The following is a 17780-nucleotide window of genomic DNA, read 5'->3' on the forward strand; positions in this document are numbered from 1 at the left end:
ATTTACACCTACTGAAACCTGAAACTCCTCCACGGGTGTCATGGGTGTCTTAGTGCCTTCACTCAGAAATCTGCATCATGCACAGTCAAGTTTATACAGAGAGCCTCCTCTAGGCTGCTTTACAATACAAAGCCGCACTCTTTCCATTCTTAAAACTGACTGAAACTCGACTCTAAAAGCAACTCTGACTCTGAATATGTTCAGTGATCCATCCCCCGAGCTGACTAATGTAATTAGTTGTAACAGGAATTATTTAGGTTGCGTTACACAGAAAAATTAAGGAATTACAAGCCGGCATTTGTGTTATATGTTTATTTAATTTAGGTAATGCTGTAGAGAGTTTCAGTATATAAAGGGGATATTTTTGAATTTGCTCTATAAAGGTTTTATGATTTTGATTTGCTGTTCACTAAAATAACATATTCTAGAGCACAATATTACACACAGAAAACAAACAGATATTATTGTTCTTTCCAAATGTTACGAAAATGAAAATTCCGATTAACCGATATTTGCTGATGATGTTCTGACACTACAGATGTACTTCATGTGTGCTCTCCAATCTGTGAGCACGGCAGCTCCCAAACATGTCAGACAGGACCTGTCACGTTCTATCTTCATCTTACCTCACCTAGGGCAAATTCCAACTGCATGGACAGAACTCAGACACACAGAGTCTCAGTGACATGTAAGAACTAGACTTGACTGCTCTGACATTTACTGTATCACTGAAATTCTACTGTATGCTGTGTGAAACTCAGAACCAGATTCTGAGCCCAAATGTTCGACCTGACTAAATTAAACACATGGTTTACTCATGGAAAAGTATCTACATTATGAAATTACTTGAAATACAGGCTTGGGGGTTCTTGATACTAAGAATGTAATGAACGAAATCAACAGTACACACCACTTGCAGGATTCATAAGGTTTGTTGCTGGACTGGCACAGTACTGGCCGGTGCGCTCTGGTTCATCTGGAGTAGGGTCTTGCGAGGATCCTGCCAAGTGGTGGTCTGATCAATGTGGCTGTGAAGAGACAATATAAACCAACAAGTTAGAAAAAGCATCAATGTACATACGTCAGGAAATGTTTGAAAATTCAAAACCTTGGGGCCATACTGTGGAAAACAACAGGACATATATGAGATGATCAGTGTTTTAATCGATGTGCGTTGTTTCCATAATTGGTACGAGAGGTTATATTACTTTAGGTCACACAGGCATTTATTTTATTGGTAAAGATTCAAAATGTAGTGCCTACGTTTTAAACAAGGGTGCATTTACTTGGATTTAAAAGACAATGGCACTCACTGGAGTCTGTATGGTACAAGGCCAGTACCTCCCCATCTTCAGCCCTGCTGACTATACAGACTCCAGGGTTCTCTCTGCTGGGGTTGAAAAACCTTGTCAGCTGTGTCAAAAGTGTCAGTTAGCCGCAATGGAATGAATAATTAACAACACATTGATTCAAAAGAACAAATGGAAATACGAGGTCTGTTAGAAAAGTATCCGACCTTTTTATTTTTTGCAAAAACCTGATGGATTTTGAATCATGTGTGCTTGCATCAGCCAACCTTGAACCTTCCGTGCGCATGCGTGAATTTTTTCATGCCTGTCGATTGCGTCAGTTGCTGGTAAGCAGACTTTGTGTGAGGACGTGTGCTGTGTGGTTGGCGGATTTTCATTGCAAGGAAAATGACGGAACAACTGGAGCAGCGCTACTGCATCAAATTTTGCCAGAAACTGGGTGACAGCCAGGTAGAACCCATTCAGAAGATTCAGACGGCTTTCGGTGGCTTTTCAGTCGTGTGACTATCCGAGAAATTGTGGAAGAGGTGGGCATCATTTTTCGGAGTCCAGCATGTCCTGAGAGACTTCAACACGAAGGCACTGTTGTATGGCTGGGGGGCCTGGCTGCCTTTTTGTTTCTGTCTTTTGTTTTTCCTTCCAGGTGGCTTGCATTTGGGACTGAGTGGCTGTGTTGCTGAGGTTATCAGGACCTCACCCTGATCACCTGCGGCTCGTCAGGACTCACAGCTGAGGTGCATCTATATGGATTGGAACATGGTGGCATTTAAGACTGGAGTATACAGTGTGTATTTGCCAGAGACTCGACCTTGTGACCAGACGGGTGAGATCGTCGTCTCGGGAGCCATCTCATCATCAGTGGATGCAGAGAACGTCCAGGGTTTGATGCACAGTCTGTGAAAGAGGAGGGGGTGAGGTCTCACGCTCGTCAGCACACTTCCTGAGGTACGTTAGATTTTGTGACTAACATTTATACAGTCAGTAAATGTGGTGTCCCTCACACCTTTTTATATTGAGCTGTATGTTAGTCATGTATCGGCTTCCACTGCAGTGGAGTTATGTGAACTGGATGTTCCATGCCTGCAGGTTGGGAAGTTGATTAGTAATCAAGCCAGGAAGTGTTTGCTGTTTGTACACCTTTAAGTGTTCTCTCTGTGTGTAGAGTGTGGACTCACATAATGGTTCCTTCTTTCACAGACTCGGTTTGTTGCGGCCACCTGGGGGGTGTCGGCGGGGTCCTTGGGTCCGAACAGCTTCTGGCTCCGGACCATTAGCGCTGCTGGGAGCGCACCACGCCAGACCGCACTTTCTGTTATTTTTGTATCACTGTTATGTATCAGTTAGCCTTTGTACCGTGCTCTGCTTATTTCATACTGGGTCCTTCAAACGCTGGTCGGTTCTCCGAGCTGCGTCCGACACATAACAGGCACTTTTGCTCCGCCGTCAGCAGCTTCGGCATGAATTTCACCGCCACTCTTTTCATGGCCAAATCTTCTGTCACAGTGGAATGTGCCAAAAAAGTGCTGATGTCCATCTCTTCCGCAATTTCTCGGATAGTCACACAGCGTTCACTTTGGAAATGATCTGGTCATTTCGGCATGCTGATGGCCGACTGGAGCGTGGCTCGCTCTCCACCGTTGTGCGGACATCTTAAACTGGTTGTCCGCTCCTTAATCTGTGTGATGCCATAGGATCATCACCGAAAGCCGTCTGAATCTTCCGAATGGTTTCCACCTGGCTGTCGCCCAGTTTCTGGCAAAATTTGATGCAGTAGCGCTGCTCCAGTCGTTCCGCCATTTTCCTTGCAATGAAAATCCGCTAAGAGCACTACACACACCTCACACAAAGGCTGCTTGCCAGCAAATGACGCAATCGACAGGCATGAAAAAATTCACGCATGCGCACGAAGGTTCAAGGTTGGCTCATGCAAGCACACATGATTCAAATCCATCAGGTTTTTGCAAAAAATAAAAAGGTCAGATACTTTTCTAACAGACCTCGTATGCACAGTCAAAATTTAACAATCCACAAATTCAAATGTAATCCACTTTAAAAAACAAAAAAACAACACTACAGCTGAAACACAGGTCTATTCTGTTTTCAGTACGGGATCAAACAGTATTGCCTGGTGTCTGCAGGCTACGCTCCACCTCTCTGTGACTGTCTGAACTCTGCTTTGCTTTAATACAGTCTATGTGGTAGGTGGACATTTATAATTGTTCATGTGGAGTTGTCAGGGGGCAGATTAAAGTGACCATCAATAGGACCTGGGCTCAAACTCTGTGTGGGCCGTTAAACCCCATTACAATCACAGAATGTAGGTAAACAGTGCTTGTTTAAATTGTTGCAAAGAGGACTTCCGACCATTTTTTATTTCTCCAAGTATGTTAAATCTCAATTGTATAAAGCACTGTTTTAAGGAGAGCCACAAAACATTGTGCATGATTTAAAAATTCTGCTTTAATAAAATATTAAAATAAAATAAAATACTGTCACATCTCGTGGTACATCGGATCCCATAATCCAGTCAGGCAGGATTCTGTGTTATTCATTGCGAGTGTAGGTATTTATTATTGTGTTATTTGTGTTCAAGTTATTATCCGTGTTTCTACAAAACATTTGCTGGACAATAACGTGGGACCTCATGTGATTTTGGGAAACTGGGAAGCCAGCAGAGGAAGATGGCGGGAGCTATGCAGCAGGTTCTCCCATCTGTGCTCCATGCAGAGGTCCGGAGTGAGTGAGAAAATATCAATATAACACGATTACTATGCGTGGACGAGATTTAATTTATTACATATTTATTTTATTGTTTATTTCTTTATTTTGAGCAGTTCATTAAATTACTTCCCACATTTGATTAGGTGGCGTACTGTGCTGAGTTGAGCACACACACTAACTGAGAATGACAGAGTGAAGACCTTTATTAATGTGTATGTGGACAATAACAAACACTGAAATACAATTTATTGAGCATAGAACAGATTTGTTTGCTCTGACAGATTTGTTTGCTCTGACGTATGTGTCAACAAAATTTTTGATTTATTCAGCGAAGAATTGACCAATCAAAGTACAATGTGGGAAGGGATTATATACAATACACACACAATAACATATCACACATATAACACATAAGTGCTTGAGGTTTTTCCCCTCTCCCTTTCCACTCCAGTGATCTTTGGTCCCTTAAAGACAAATATTTTCTGGTTTTGACTGCTCCTTGTCGAGGTTTCAATAACGGAAACATTCATCTCTGCCTCACACAAATTCATGAAGGAAGCTGGTAAGCCCCCTTTACACGGACAAAGGCCGTTGTGAGTCTGTCGTGAACATGCCCAATCCGCGGAGGTAAACAAAAAAAACACCTTTCTGTGTAACTGCTGTAGCGGCCCTTGTGCATGTTATTGTCCCACGTGGAGATTGAGTGTCAAAGATGGCATCATATTTCCACAAAGAACTGTTGCTTTTTTACATATATGCTGGATTTGGAGTGGGAGAGAGAGATGGATGTTTTGTCGTATGTTGTAATCATAACACTGATTGCTTGTCTGACATGTCTGACGTGATGTGCGCTTGCTTGTCTGACATGTCTGACGTGATGTGCGCTTTGATGACAGCTGAGCTCCATGTCCGCTTGTGCTGGATTGACAATGGAGCTTTCATAAGCTCAGAATGAACCATCAGCTGGAGGAAAACATAAGACAAATCTCTCCGCCTGATCTCTGCTCAGATTTGAACACGCACAAACGTTTCTGACAAACTCCACAGACATCATCTGACAAGGAAATCATTTTGTGCTTTATAAAATGAACTTTATTCATAAAAATCATGGCACACAGACCTGATCATTGCCCGCCTGTTGGCTGTGATATTGAAATGATATTGAGGTTTTTTTTCCAAGTCCAAACTCACATTACGCCGATTACGTTACAGCAGACGATCTGCTGTTGCCTCAGTCATTGGGTGCCCGTCTGGCAGTCATGGGGTGCTCTGTGAGCTTTTTGCATGGCCTGTGTGGTATTTGTGCATCTTCCAGGTTTTGCACTCTCCTGCTGAAATCAGCTGCAGCTTCATGGTTCACGGCGACCATTACAATCATGGAGGTTTGTGAGAGGATACCGAGAGGACCCTCTGAGGTCCTAGCAGCAGCTGAGCACCGCTTTGGCATCATACGGCATTCAACAGGATTTCATGACCACGCAAGGATGACTGGACAGATCTCGTCCCTGTGTAAAGGGAGTTGTAGACTTTTGCCACAGATGAATGTGATGAATGGTACTATTTTTACATTGTCACATATCATTAATGTAAAAACTACCAATGAAATATCATGATATCATTTTCAGTCTATATCACCGACACATAATGTAGATGTAAAAACACAACAGCTTAAAATAGTTGTTTTGGCTTCTCCCTTTTTGCTTGGGGTCACCACAGTAGATGTGATATGAATCTGCATGTTGATTAGGCAAATGTTTCAGACCGGATGCTCTTCCTGATGCACTTCAAAATTATATGGAGAACGGGCACGTACGCTCTTGAACAGGGAACTTTTTGTTCTGAGAACTAGTCGTTCAATCTTTTGTTGCAGAGCCACAAAAATTCTTGTTAATTCCACACTACACCCAACATTCTCACCACATTCAGTGTAAAACAGCTCATTAATCTAATTATAATAGTTCTTACAAGACAACTGACAAAGAGACGCAAGCAAAAACATAACCAACTTGACAGAGGTAATAATCAGTAAATAGCTAATTAGATTAAAATAAATTGGTCACATCTACCTGTATAACTTTTTAAAGTCTTGTTCCTGAAAGATGACTGCTTGCAAAACAACTATTGTAACATCAGACAATGTTGGTCCATCTATTTTATGGATCGTCTTTGCCGAGACGGGAGTGGAGAACAGGGGAGGGAGCATTGTGTTCCATTCTGTGAAGGCATTGATAATTAGTGCTTTGTTGGTACTTGTTGCTTGATTAAGATGGAAAGCTAATACAGGAAGCCCTCCTCTCCCAAGGAGGACCCTTTCTATTGAGGGAGGGTCAGTCCCAGGGCTCAATGCAGGGGGTCCTTTTTCCTGGAAGCAGCTCGGACACTGTGGAGTGTCAGGGGCTTTAACAATCTGGCGCCACATTTACAAAGCTTTCACCTGCTTGACAAAGGCACAGACTGAGCTACGACCTAAACTCCACAATTCAATTGTTCTTTTTTCCCAAGCCATCCATTTTCAGACACCCCCCCTCACCTCACACAAACACTAATCCGGGCATGTTTTTATGCAAAAATGTAACTTTAGATGTATGTTGTGTTATGTCATTTCATTATCTCATGCTGTTCACATTGGAGTCAATGTTTCGGACGTGCTGTATGGTAAAGTCGTCCAAACTTTGACTGGTATATATATTCTCTACCTGTTTTGCCATTTCCCTTTCAACACTGTATTGTATTTACCCATTTGTTGTAAATTCAATAAAATCATGAGCCCCCCACCCCCCCCGAAAAATACAATAATAATAATATAATAAAGGAGTTTGCATATTCACCCCGTGTTTGCGTGGGTTATCTCCAGGTGCTCCGGCTTCCTCCCACATCCAAAGACATGCAGATTAGGTGAACTGGCAACTTTTCATTGTCCGTAGGTGTGCATGCGGGTGTGAATGTGTGTGTTTGTCTATATGTGTCCCTGAAACAGACTGGTGTCCTGTCCAGGGTGTACCCCACCTCATGCCCCAAGACTGCTGAAATAGGTTCCAGCCCCCTTGTGACCCTTGACTGGAGTATCAGGAATAGAAAATGGATGGATGGACAATAATAAGAATAGAATACAGCTTTTATTATCATTGTACATACATACAACAACATTTGTCCTCTGCACTTAACCCATCCTAATTACAGTTAGACACAATCCAACCACTAGGAGCAGTGGGCAGCCACAGTCCAGTGCCTGGAGACCAACTCTAGATGTAGAGACCCTTCCTCGGTCAGGGGCAGAGAAAGGAGCAGACCCTAAATCAGGGGTGGGCATTGAGGGCTGAGACACTGCAGGTTTTCCATGCAACCATTCACCTCAGCAGGTGGGTTGCTGATGAGCTTCTCCTCTGAACATAAACACATGGTTGTCAATGAAATCACCTGCTGAGACACCTGATCATTAATGAAATCACCTGCTGAGGTGACTGGTTGCACGGAAAACCTGCAGTGTCTCGGCCCTTTATGGCACATGATTGCCCACCCCTGCCCTAAATAAATAAGCATGCTTTTTTTGCTTTTGCTTGTGGGAGGAAATCGGAGTGCCTGAAGGAAACCCATGCAAACACGGGGAGAACATGCAAACTCCACAAACAAAGGGCGGGAAGCGATCCCACGACTTTCTTGCTGTGAGGCACCAGTGCTAACCTCTAAGCCACCGTGCCGCTGATAATAATACAAGGGCTGTTGTGTCTGTCAGTTCTGCTGTACAGTAATCATGTTCTTCAGCATCCCAGCCACTGCACTTCTTCATAGCATGCTGTTAATTTGATCCCAAAGTGCCATGAGGCCATATTTTGGAACAGCTGGGTGAAGCGAGAGATTCGGCGAGTTTCTCTTGGCCTCTGCGGTAATCCCAGCCTGCCCGTCTGCACTGTGTCCCAGGCCGAAGAGCGAGAGGGCCTGACTCAGCACTCCCCCCTCCCACACAATGCGACCCATTTTGAAACCCCCTCTTGTTTATGCTTTACTGATCAAAGGAGCTGCCAAATCCCCCCCATCGACCCCTCCTCCTCGCCCCCCCTGCGCCCCCCCCAGCCCTCACACAAACACCACAAACCCAGCAAAATAGCTGGAACTGCTCAGACTGGAGTAGCCCCCTTAAGAAAGAGGGTCACAGGGAGCGGGGTGAGACAACGACAGAAAAGGAAAAAAGAGTGAAAGAGGAAAAAAAACAACTACGGAAGCAATCCCTCTTTATTTCATTGGCTGCCTGAGTTGCTGTGGTCCTGCTCCGCTCTGAACGCCCGCCCTGCCCCCTCTGCGGCCTTCTTCCCACTCTGGAAACTATGACATTTATTATAAAGGGGAGGGGAGAACAGGGGAGGAGAGACGTAACGGGGAGATGGAGAGAAGCACAGGGAGGGCTTATCGTAAATGAGAGGCCTGCACATCCCGGTACACCAAAACTGAACACAAACGCTTGTACTGGAGTACAGGAGTGGAAAGATACAACCTCAAAACGCCCACAGAGAGCTGATTATGAATACTTTACTTTCCACACCTTCATGTTTTAATGTTCAGAAAGAAGGACTATTGATTCTTGTGCCTCAGATTAAATACAAATATTGAATTTTCTAGCAAACACACCAAGAAAGGAAACTCTTCAGTTTAAAGAAACAACTGAGAATAATCAACAATGCGATAAGATCAGGTCTACGCCGCACTGTATTCAAAGTTAACTTTCATGGCTTTATGTGGGAAAACTGAGTGAACTGGTAAATGAGTTACCCAGAGCCAGTAATTAATCACCAGCTTTTAAAACTAAAAGATCATCCATTCCCTTATCCCCAAACGCTCTGTGGCCACAGCTATATAACCCCTCACGTAGGCCAAACATACAACACAATGTCATGGCAACTGTTGGGATGGCTGGGGGGCCACCAGTTGCTGTAAGGAACTGCTGATGATCTGTAACCTCCAGTCACAACTGCTTGGTGTTGTCTTTACATGTCTTTAACACCACAGCAAGCTCAGCAGGGCGATCACCTCACCCTCCCCCAACGCCCAATTTATGCTACTCTGTATCCGCAACTCCATATCCACATAGAGCCCTCGCGTCGTTGTGAAACCCCTCCGAGCCTCTCTTGTAGCATAATACGCACCTCCCACATCAAGATGAGGGTGACAGCAAGGGCTGTGATTGGTCCACTAACTGCATCATTTCCGGAATCTCACTTTACCAGTATCACAATCAACAACTTTCACGACCATAGACGTCACGGGATAGTAGGCCAGTCTCCATGAAAAACATCAAGCCCCTACTGTTCTGGTGGTGGATTGCATTGTGACACCAGCCAATACGTTAACCCTGACAAACATCTTCGAAAAGGTTTACAACTGCGTAGAAACCAAAATGTTGCTTCTTCAACAGCTTTCAATTCATCTGATGTTTATGTGTAGTATTGTCATTCAGAAAACATTATATAACAGCTGAGTAGATCCATGTCATTTGATTGGTGCTTTGTATTCTTAGGGGTGGTGATGGTCTAGTGGTTAAGGTGTTGGGCTTGAGACCAGAAGATCCTCAGTTCAAATCTTGGGCAAGGTCTTTAATCCCCTATTGCTCCCGGTGTGTAGTGGGCGCCTTGCATGGCAGCACCCTCACATGTGAGGGCATTATTTGTAAAGCGCTTTGAGCGTCTGATGCAGATGGAAAAGCGCTATATAAATGCAGTCCATTATTTGTAGGTCACATGACATGGATTATTCGTCCCAATGTGTTGCGTTGCATTTAGTGTGCAATTTAGTTCCATTTACTCCATACGTCCATATGTTTTATACCATTACACGTTGTGACCACCGCCCAATAGTGGGGGCAGCGTTTAGCTAAACACGGCGGAGTTTGTTTTGCTGACGGACGACAATTTGACTGACGGCGCTAATTCTTTTAACACATACAAAATAAATAAAGAAATTTGATATGCTGTAAGCTGTCTGGAGGCATGAGGAGCTGTTAGGATGAAAGCTGGACTAATTTCTGACATGATTTTCTCTGGACAGAAGAAATACACACAGTCTTTTTTTATTTTCGTTTGAAGTACACGAAGTCAGTGCACGACATCACGGACAACATCGGAATTATTTTTGAACTATCTAACTGTTTTTCCAAGTTGACTGAGAACAATTTTGGACTCCTATTTAAAAGTTCATATTGGATTGTTGACGTCACAACACCAGTGATGAACACCAAAATGTAAGTCCTTTTCTGTTGTTTATAAAATATCAAATGACAAGGATCTATTTAGCCGTTATATAAAACAAATAATGAATGTTTTTTTCATTCTTTCAATGGTACGAATATTTCATGAGCTGACAGCTGGAATGTTCCATTCAACGAGGCAATATTAATATTTCTTGAGCATGTTGCACTGAATTTAGTTATATTGTGCCAATTGTGAGTGTTTGAAAGATCTAAACATACATGCCAGGTGCATAATGCTGCATCCATCACCTCTCAAAACAGCTTTGGGTCTTTGTTGCCAATTACACAGGTCAACCTAGCTGCCAAAATAAAGTCCTGCATTCACTTTCTTGGATGTACATCCGGGAAGCTCACAGTGTGGATCTTTTCTTTTACAATAGAAAACTTAAGAAGTTCCATAAGGAGGCCCATGGTAAGCCAGGATATTCTGACACTGTATGTTTAACTGGTGCTGAATTTTCATCATATTCAAAAACCTTTTTTTGTTTTATTTTGTTTTTACACATGACCTTTCACATGCTTTAGTTATCCTTGTATTTTCATTGAGCCCATAACATTATTATATAGGCAGTGACATCATCGGGAGGTTTTCCATAGGTGTTATAGTTGTTCTAAAGCTATCATATGGCTGTGCTACTTTTACTTTAGAACAAATCACATGCTACAAGCCTGGCAAATTTCAATCTCAATCTGTGGAAAACTGTGACCTTCATACGCTGGTTTGTCATAGTTATAGACGATGACTTTCTAGGATGCAGGTTCATGACAACAAGAATGGTGTTTCAATGTCTCCCTGCCACAGCCAGGTCTTACAGGGATGTGACCTGGTCCAGTCACCTACATGAAGGAAAAAATGCCACATGGCTGTTGTGTTTTTCACTGTGCATGTAATTAGCCTCACCCTGCCATTCGTAAGTAACCACAAAGTGATTTCAGCAATATATAAGGATTCTAAGACATCCAGTCAACATCTTAGATCACTGTGTTAGCACGATATAAGACGATCACATTTAGACCTACGACTAGCATAATGTGAGGTGACGAGCATGCATATGGATGGAAAAAAAGGCCTGACAAGTTCCAATAGCACTTATCACAGTAGAGGTGCCTTGCATGAATTTGACCCACACACTTGCACACAATCTGCCGTGCAGGACAGTAAACTCATTGCAAACTGTTGTGAACCATTGTTAACTGTGCACAGCTTTGTGCAAGTGGGCAAAGAAAATTTTGAAATGTTAAAAATCTCTGTCAGGCATTAATTATGTGAACTTCACGTGAACATTGCGCAAAAATTTTTAAAAAACACTGTGTGAATGCGAGTGATTGCGTCAGCGCACCGCATCACAGCGCAGCTCATCTGATCGATTATAACAAAATGTTAAATCTATCATAAACATAGTTTTGCAGCTACTCATAAGAAGGAATTAACATGCAACTGTTTTACCAAGCCATGACAAATAATTACTTATCAGCAAGGTTGGGTAGGATTACTTTGAAATGTAATCCAAAAATAATCAGATTACAAGTAATCCAAATGTATGTACATACATACATGTAATCCACATGTATTCTTTCAAAATAATCCTACCCAACCTTGCCTATTAGACTATTCCAAGTGCATTCTCCACCTCATGAAGAGCAGGAAAGAGAGAGAGAAAAAAGTTGCTGTTGAAACAGTCCTCTGTGATTCTGGAAGTGATTAGAGGTGTTTTCATCAGCCAAATTTTGAGATAAAATGATTAATCCACTGCGAAATAATTATTTTATATACACATCATCCAGCAGCACAAAGCGCGGCATCCAGCTGGAAACACAGTGGGTGGCATTGTCACGACAAATTGTGCGGAAGTGCGGAGCCAAATGTGTGCAAGTGTCAAGGCACCTTTAGGGTCACAATGTGTTATGCGCATGCACTAACCTGGATATACGCGGATGTATAACAAGGAAGTCTGTTAATTTCATCATTAGCCAATCACAGTTTGTTTGTGAAAGGTCAGGTTTGCACACATTTGTGGCACAGAGGCAGCCACTGAAAGACATTCGCAGGTATGTGAATGACAGAATGATCATAGTAAGTCCCTTCGGCTGCTCCCTTGTTTGCACTCGGGGTCGCCACAGCAAATCCAAGGTGGATCTGCATGTTGATTTGGCACAGGTTTTACGCCGGATGCCCTTCCTGACGCAACTCCACATTACATGGAGAAATGTGGCAGGGGTAGGATTTGAACCCAGAACCTTCCGAACTGAAACCAAGCGCATTAACTACTTGGCCACCACCCCTGCTGAATGAAAGAATGATCATGACAAGTAAAAATAAAAATCTAATTTTTGCATGCCACTCATACATATAAGGCATTAGGTACTATCATCTCAGACAAAAGTATGCTAAGACAAAGTATTCTCAGACAAAAGCATGCTAAGTAGCCACAATACTTTTGCATTACGCCACCATCTGGCCGGGAGTCAACACTGAATCCATGTACCCAGTGTCACATACTGAGATGACCCCATACCAGATTTGTATATTCACTAGCTGCTCCTGCATGAAAACCGGGGAGTTTGTTTTCTGTGCACGGACAAAAATCAGGCTTACAGGCGGGTTATTTTTCTCCATAAATTGAAACCAGCTCTCAGTCCTTTCCACACACAGAAAGGGTAAACTCAGTACAGAACAAACTTCCTGTTTTTCATGCATGCGCAGATAGCATGTACATGTGCAGAAGCGAATGTGCAAATCTGGTATGAGGGTCATCTCAGTCCGTTTCAAGTAAACGGACTGAGACTATAAAAAAGTTCGGGAGTGTTAATAGCAGAGGTGGGACGAAGTCATTGTCAAGTCATTCTCAAATCATCAATCTGCAAATCCCAGTCCAGGCTCAAGTCAGCTTGCAAACAACTGGTGCTCATTATGACTTGACTTGAGACTTGCTAATTCATGACTTGAGAGTGACTTGATGGTGACTTCGTCCCACCTCTGGTTAATAGATACTGAACCTAAATACACAGCATTTCTCACAGTGAACAGACCGTTCAGCCGGGGCTGTGAGCATATAAAAATCTTTGTGAAGAACCGTAAAGACAAAGAGGAAATTTTATCAACAGCGTTGTGAACCCGGAGGTTCTGTGATCAGAGAGTGGAGTGTGGTAGAAGTGATAATAATATGGAAATAGCTGCATCAAAATGTATTACTTTTATATCACTGCATAAACATCAGTGATCAGTTCATGCTTTTAGAAAAGTTTAAAAAAAAAGAAACTTTGAAGTTTCAACAGATTTTTAGGTTCTTGAGCAGTTTATGGTTGATGAAAGGCCAGTCAAATAGAAATTAACAACTACTTTTCAAGGCTGTCCGCATTAACGTGCACACAAAATACAACCCAGCACTATCTTGTAAGATACTAGAAATTGCAAGATGGTTGAATAAATTAGAGCTTGTGATCCAAATGTAAGTTATTATATATATATATTACATTGTCTGCTGGGATATGGGGTTGAACATGGTTATTTTTTGCTAAGGCTGCCACCATAATTGACTGTGGTGCAGCAGAGCAGGACTCTCGATCCACCCACACCATGGCATCTCCTTGACTGATGGCCCAGTAATGAAGGTGGCGTTTATTGTGCCACTGTTATTTATAATGCTTCTTGCTGGGCGACAGAAGGAGTGGCTAAACTTGACTTTGCGTAAACATTTGAGGATACAATGTCTCAGTGTACGGTTAATCCCATGCAAGCTGGACCTTTCTGGCTACTTTTAAAGTAAGCATTCAAGATGCCACATGTGTAAATGACAAATATCTATTTTTAAAAGGCTTTGGCACAATCAAAATATTATTAGTCATGAACATCTGAGCAGAGTTTCTCCACCCTTCAGAATAAGTTATGCATTTAGTTCACAGGCCTCCTCTGATTGCACTTCTGTGACAAATTTTCTAATGTCGACACAGATTGTACAGGGCCTGTTTTCGGCAGCATTAACATCTGGTTTTGAGGAGAATGTTCCTGCCAAATCTGTGTCAGTTCTTTGCTTTTACGGTCTCTGAATAACCTCGACTACCTGCCAAAACAGCAGATCAAAGCAAGATGTGAGGCCAGCCTGACATTTAACCCACTGCAGTTGTCTCACTTCAAAGCCAGATGTCAAAACCTAAATCTCACTGATTTAAAACAGGGAAGTGAAGCTATGGTAGTGCAGAAATGAAACACACCCCACAGCTGAGTTGTAGAATGTTAAAGATGGGATCCTGAGGCCACAGGGGCTCCACCCTCGGAGTATATGCTTGAAAGGTGGTTGACGTCAATTACTAAAGAGTGCACTGAGGGAGGCCAGATGCAATCAGGCCTCTAAGATGAGGATGACCACCTCCACTTTGACTGAGTGGGGATGCCTGTCTGCCTCTCTATCAGCAGGACATCATCAAGAGAGATTATTGGGGTAACCTTTATGACCTCATTGTGGCTTTAGGTTTCTCTTTGATGGAGAATTCATATCACCATGCTTTCTATCTCAGCAGCAAATTTACAAACTTCCACTGGTCAATCCAACTACGCAGGTTCTAGATTACTTTTTCGATGGATTTCTTTTTTTGTTTGTTTTTTAAAGGAATGTTGATTCTTTTAATCCATCCATTTTCTATACCCGCTTACAGCAATTAAGGGTTATGGGGTGCTGTGATCCCTTTAATCGTCAAAGCTAATACATCCTTTTCTGGAATACTTTGGCGAAGAAGAGTTGAAACCATGACTTGATTTACACATTCAGAAATCAGCAACAAATTGGCTAGTGATTCTAGATTTTTGAATATGGAGATTTGCTGCCTTTCTTTTGTAATGTATATACTGACCAAAACATCCAGTGGAACACTAAGTCAATATTGGGTCAGGTGTATAATACATTGATTTGGGGTAGTTAAAGTTGTAATGTGTATTGACCAACCTGTTGTACAAAGAAGATACTCGTCACTAGACATGGGCCGATAACCGGTTTCACGGTATACCACGGTATGAAAAGCCACGGTATCAAAACCACTAAAATTTTCCGTTATACCGTTCCTACAGTATGAGCGGGTTATGAGAATTCTTGACAGGTAGAGTGGAGGCAACCGCTGCCACCCTTCCCTCTGGTGCGCACCTCTGTCTCTGTTTACAAACAGGCAGCTAACATTAGCTAGCTCTGCTTCATGGCTGAAGGAGGCGAAACCTGTACTGAACATTTCCCTCCATCTAAAAGTAAAAAGTTACCTTCTTTTTAGATTTTTTTTCCACAGAAAAGCCCTTCAAACCAAAAACAGTGGCAACAAATCACCGTAGCTATGGCCTGTGTCGGACTCGGAGCGATTCAAGAATCCCGCAAAGGATTACATGGAAGGAGTAAACTCTATCCCATCTTTGAAACCACTGAGAAGTACAAGCGGGGGCTCAAGCCGTGCTTGTGGTTGACTAAATTTCTCCCACAAACATGTCAAGAAGGACAAATACATCTATTCCAAGCACTTTGTTGGTGAAGTATTGAGCATCCGGAGTTCCGGACCTTATTCCAGCCACATTTCTCCCTAAGCAAGTAAGTCATGTTTCCCACGGGGCAGAAGCTACACGTCTAAAAGAGAGACTATCATTTTCGTATTTTCTCTAAAGTTATCAGTGGTATAGTGCTCGTAGTGGTAGAATCGCGTCAATCAGTGCACCTGAATCACGTGCACGTCATATGCAAATAGCCATAATGTTGTTAAAGCACATTTTAAAGCTATACATAATACCGTAAAACTGCGGTATTTTTGTCCACGGTTATCATACCGTCCAAATCTTATACCGGCCCATGCCTACTCATCACTATAGATTTGGCAATGCGCAAAACTTTTAGTTTTGTACATTGTAAGTTCAATCATTCAGTCATTCATTTTCTATACCTGCTTACTCCAATCAAGGATCACGGGGACTGGAACCTATCCCAGCAGTCATAGGACGTGAGGCGGGGTACACCCTAGCCAGGACGCTAGTCTATGTCAGGGCTATACACAGATGTACAAACACACTCACAATCGCATGCACACCTAGGGGCAATTTAGACTCACCAATTCACCTGACCTGCATCTCTTTGGAAGTGTGACGAAGCCAGACCACCCGGAGAAAACCCACGCAAACACAGGAAGGACATGCAAACACCACATAGAAAGGACCAGGTGGGACGGGATTCCATGACCTTCTTGCTGTGAGGCGACAGTGCTAACCACTAAACCACCATGTCACCGACACTGCAAGTTGTCCAAGCTTTTCAAATCTAGAAGATAAATAGTATCTATTTGCATCATCTTGATGCAAAAGTCTGATGATGGCACAGTTACATCCAAATAAATGAAAAAGAACAAATGTTTTGCTCATTGTTGGAATGTCACTTCACCAGGTTGCACAACCACTTGATGTTACTGTTTGGACTATTTCTCAGTTGTCACAGGCAGCAACATTAGAGCATGTGGACCTCAAACATGCGCACGTATGCCTCAACAACACCACCTGTTTCTGTCCTGCTGTGACTTCAGCACAAACCAGAGGAACCAAGTGACGTTGTTGATCCATAAGGATAGTTTAAGTTTGTGACTATGAAAACAGTCTGTGCAACAGTCATGTTCCTTCTCACAGGCTTTAGATTTGCAGTGAACAGTTGTGCTAGTTATACAAGTGACACGCACGTACATAAAGATGATAAAAATCACATCTTAGTCTTGTGTTGGACATTCTGCTCAGTATAATTATAACATGGGTGCATTCAGGTTTTGGTCACACAAAATAAGCAATATGAAAGTATCACCTTGGAGACATCAACCCACACAGTAAATTTTGCAGACTAAAATTTACTCTTTTGAGATAACATTTGGCCCCAGTCTAAATAGAGTTAAAAAAAAAACACTATTATAGAGTGAAATCAGCTCTACCGTTGTCACCGACCAAACGGCCCCCGCCTAAAAATTGGCCCACCCTGCCTCCACTGTGCATGCGTCATTTCGGAGCTCAGTAGCTCCTGTGGATGGACTCTCTTCACCCAAAGTGATCAAATGGATTAATGGGCTTATTAACCATCAGATGACAAGGTAAAACCTCTTAAATCATTCTAAAGTCAGTTTTAAGCAGGAACGAGGCGTTAATCCGTGACACTTTGAAATGGCAGATGCTCTGTGAATGCAACAGCTAGCAGCCAGTGTGGCTGTGGCTCTCTGTTCGCTTCCTCCGCCTTTTCTGATGAAATAATGCTGAATTTATGTGGAAGTGATTGTTGTACAAAAGCTTCAGATATCTATCGTTGAGATAGATGATGACTGGAGTGCAGTTTCAAGCAGAAATGAGATGATAATCGGTGAACCGTGGTTGATGACGCATGCGCAGTGAAGGAAGGGCAGACAGATCTTTTGGGGGGGACCATTCGGTCGGCGACACTGTCTAGTCAATGCAAGTGGTTCTATTCCAATAAGAGTTGATTTTACACCATGTTAAGTTGATTTAGCCCTGTGGTAGA

General features: G+C 42.7%; 1 protein-coding gene across 2 annotated transcripts in view; it reads right to left on the bottom strand.

Moving 5' to 3' along the window:
- Positions 1–908: 908 nt before the first annotated feature.
- LOC117508667 (transcriptional coactivator YAP1-like) overlaps positions 909–17780 on the bottom strand; it is a 51130-nt gene continuing 34258 nt past the window's right edge. For both annotated transcript variants that reach the window (XM_034168477.1, XM_034168476.1), the window contains one exon: positions 909–1028. In XM_034168477.1, coding sequence (XP_034024368.1) covers positions 923–1028 — 106 coding nt within the window. In that variant the 3' untranslated portion in view covers positions 909–922. The remainder of the gene's footprint in view (positions 1029–17780) is intronic.

This window comes from Thalassophryne amazonica, chromosome 4 (genome assembly GCF_902500255.1).
Source record: "Thalassophryne amazonica chromosome 4, fThaAma1.1, whole genome shotgun sequence".
Classification (NCBI taxonomy): Eukaryota; Metazoa; Chordata; class Actinopteri; order Batrachoidiformes; family Batrachoididae; genus Thalassophryne; species Thalassophryne amazonica.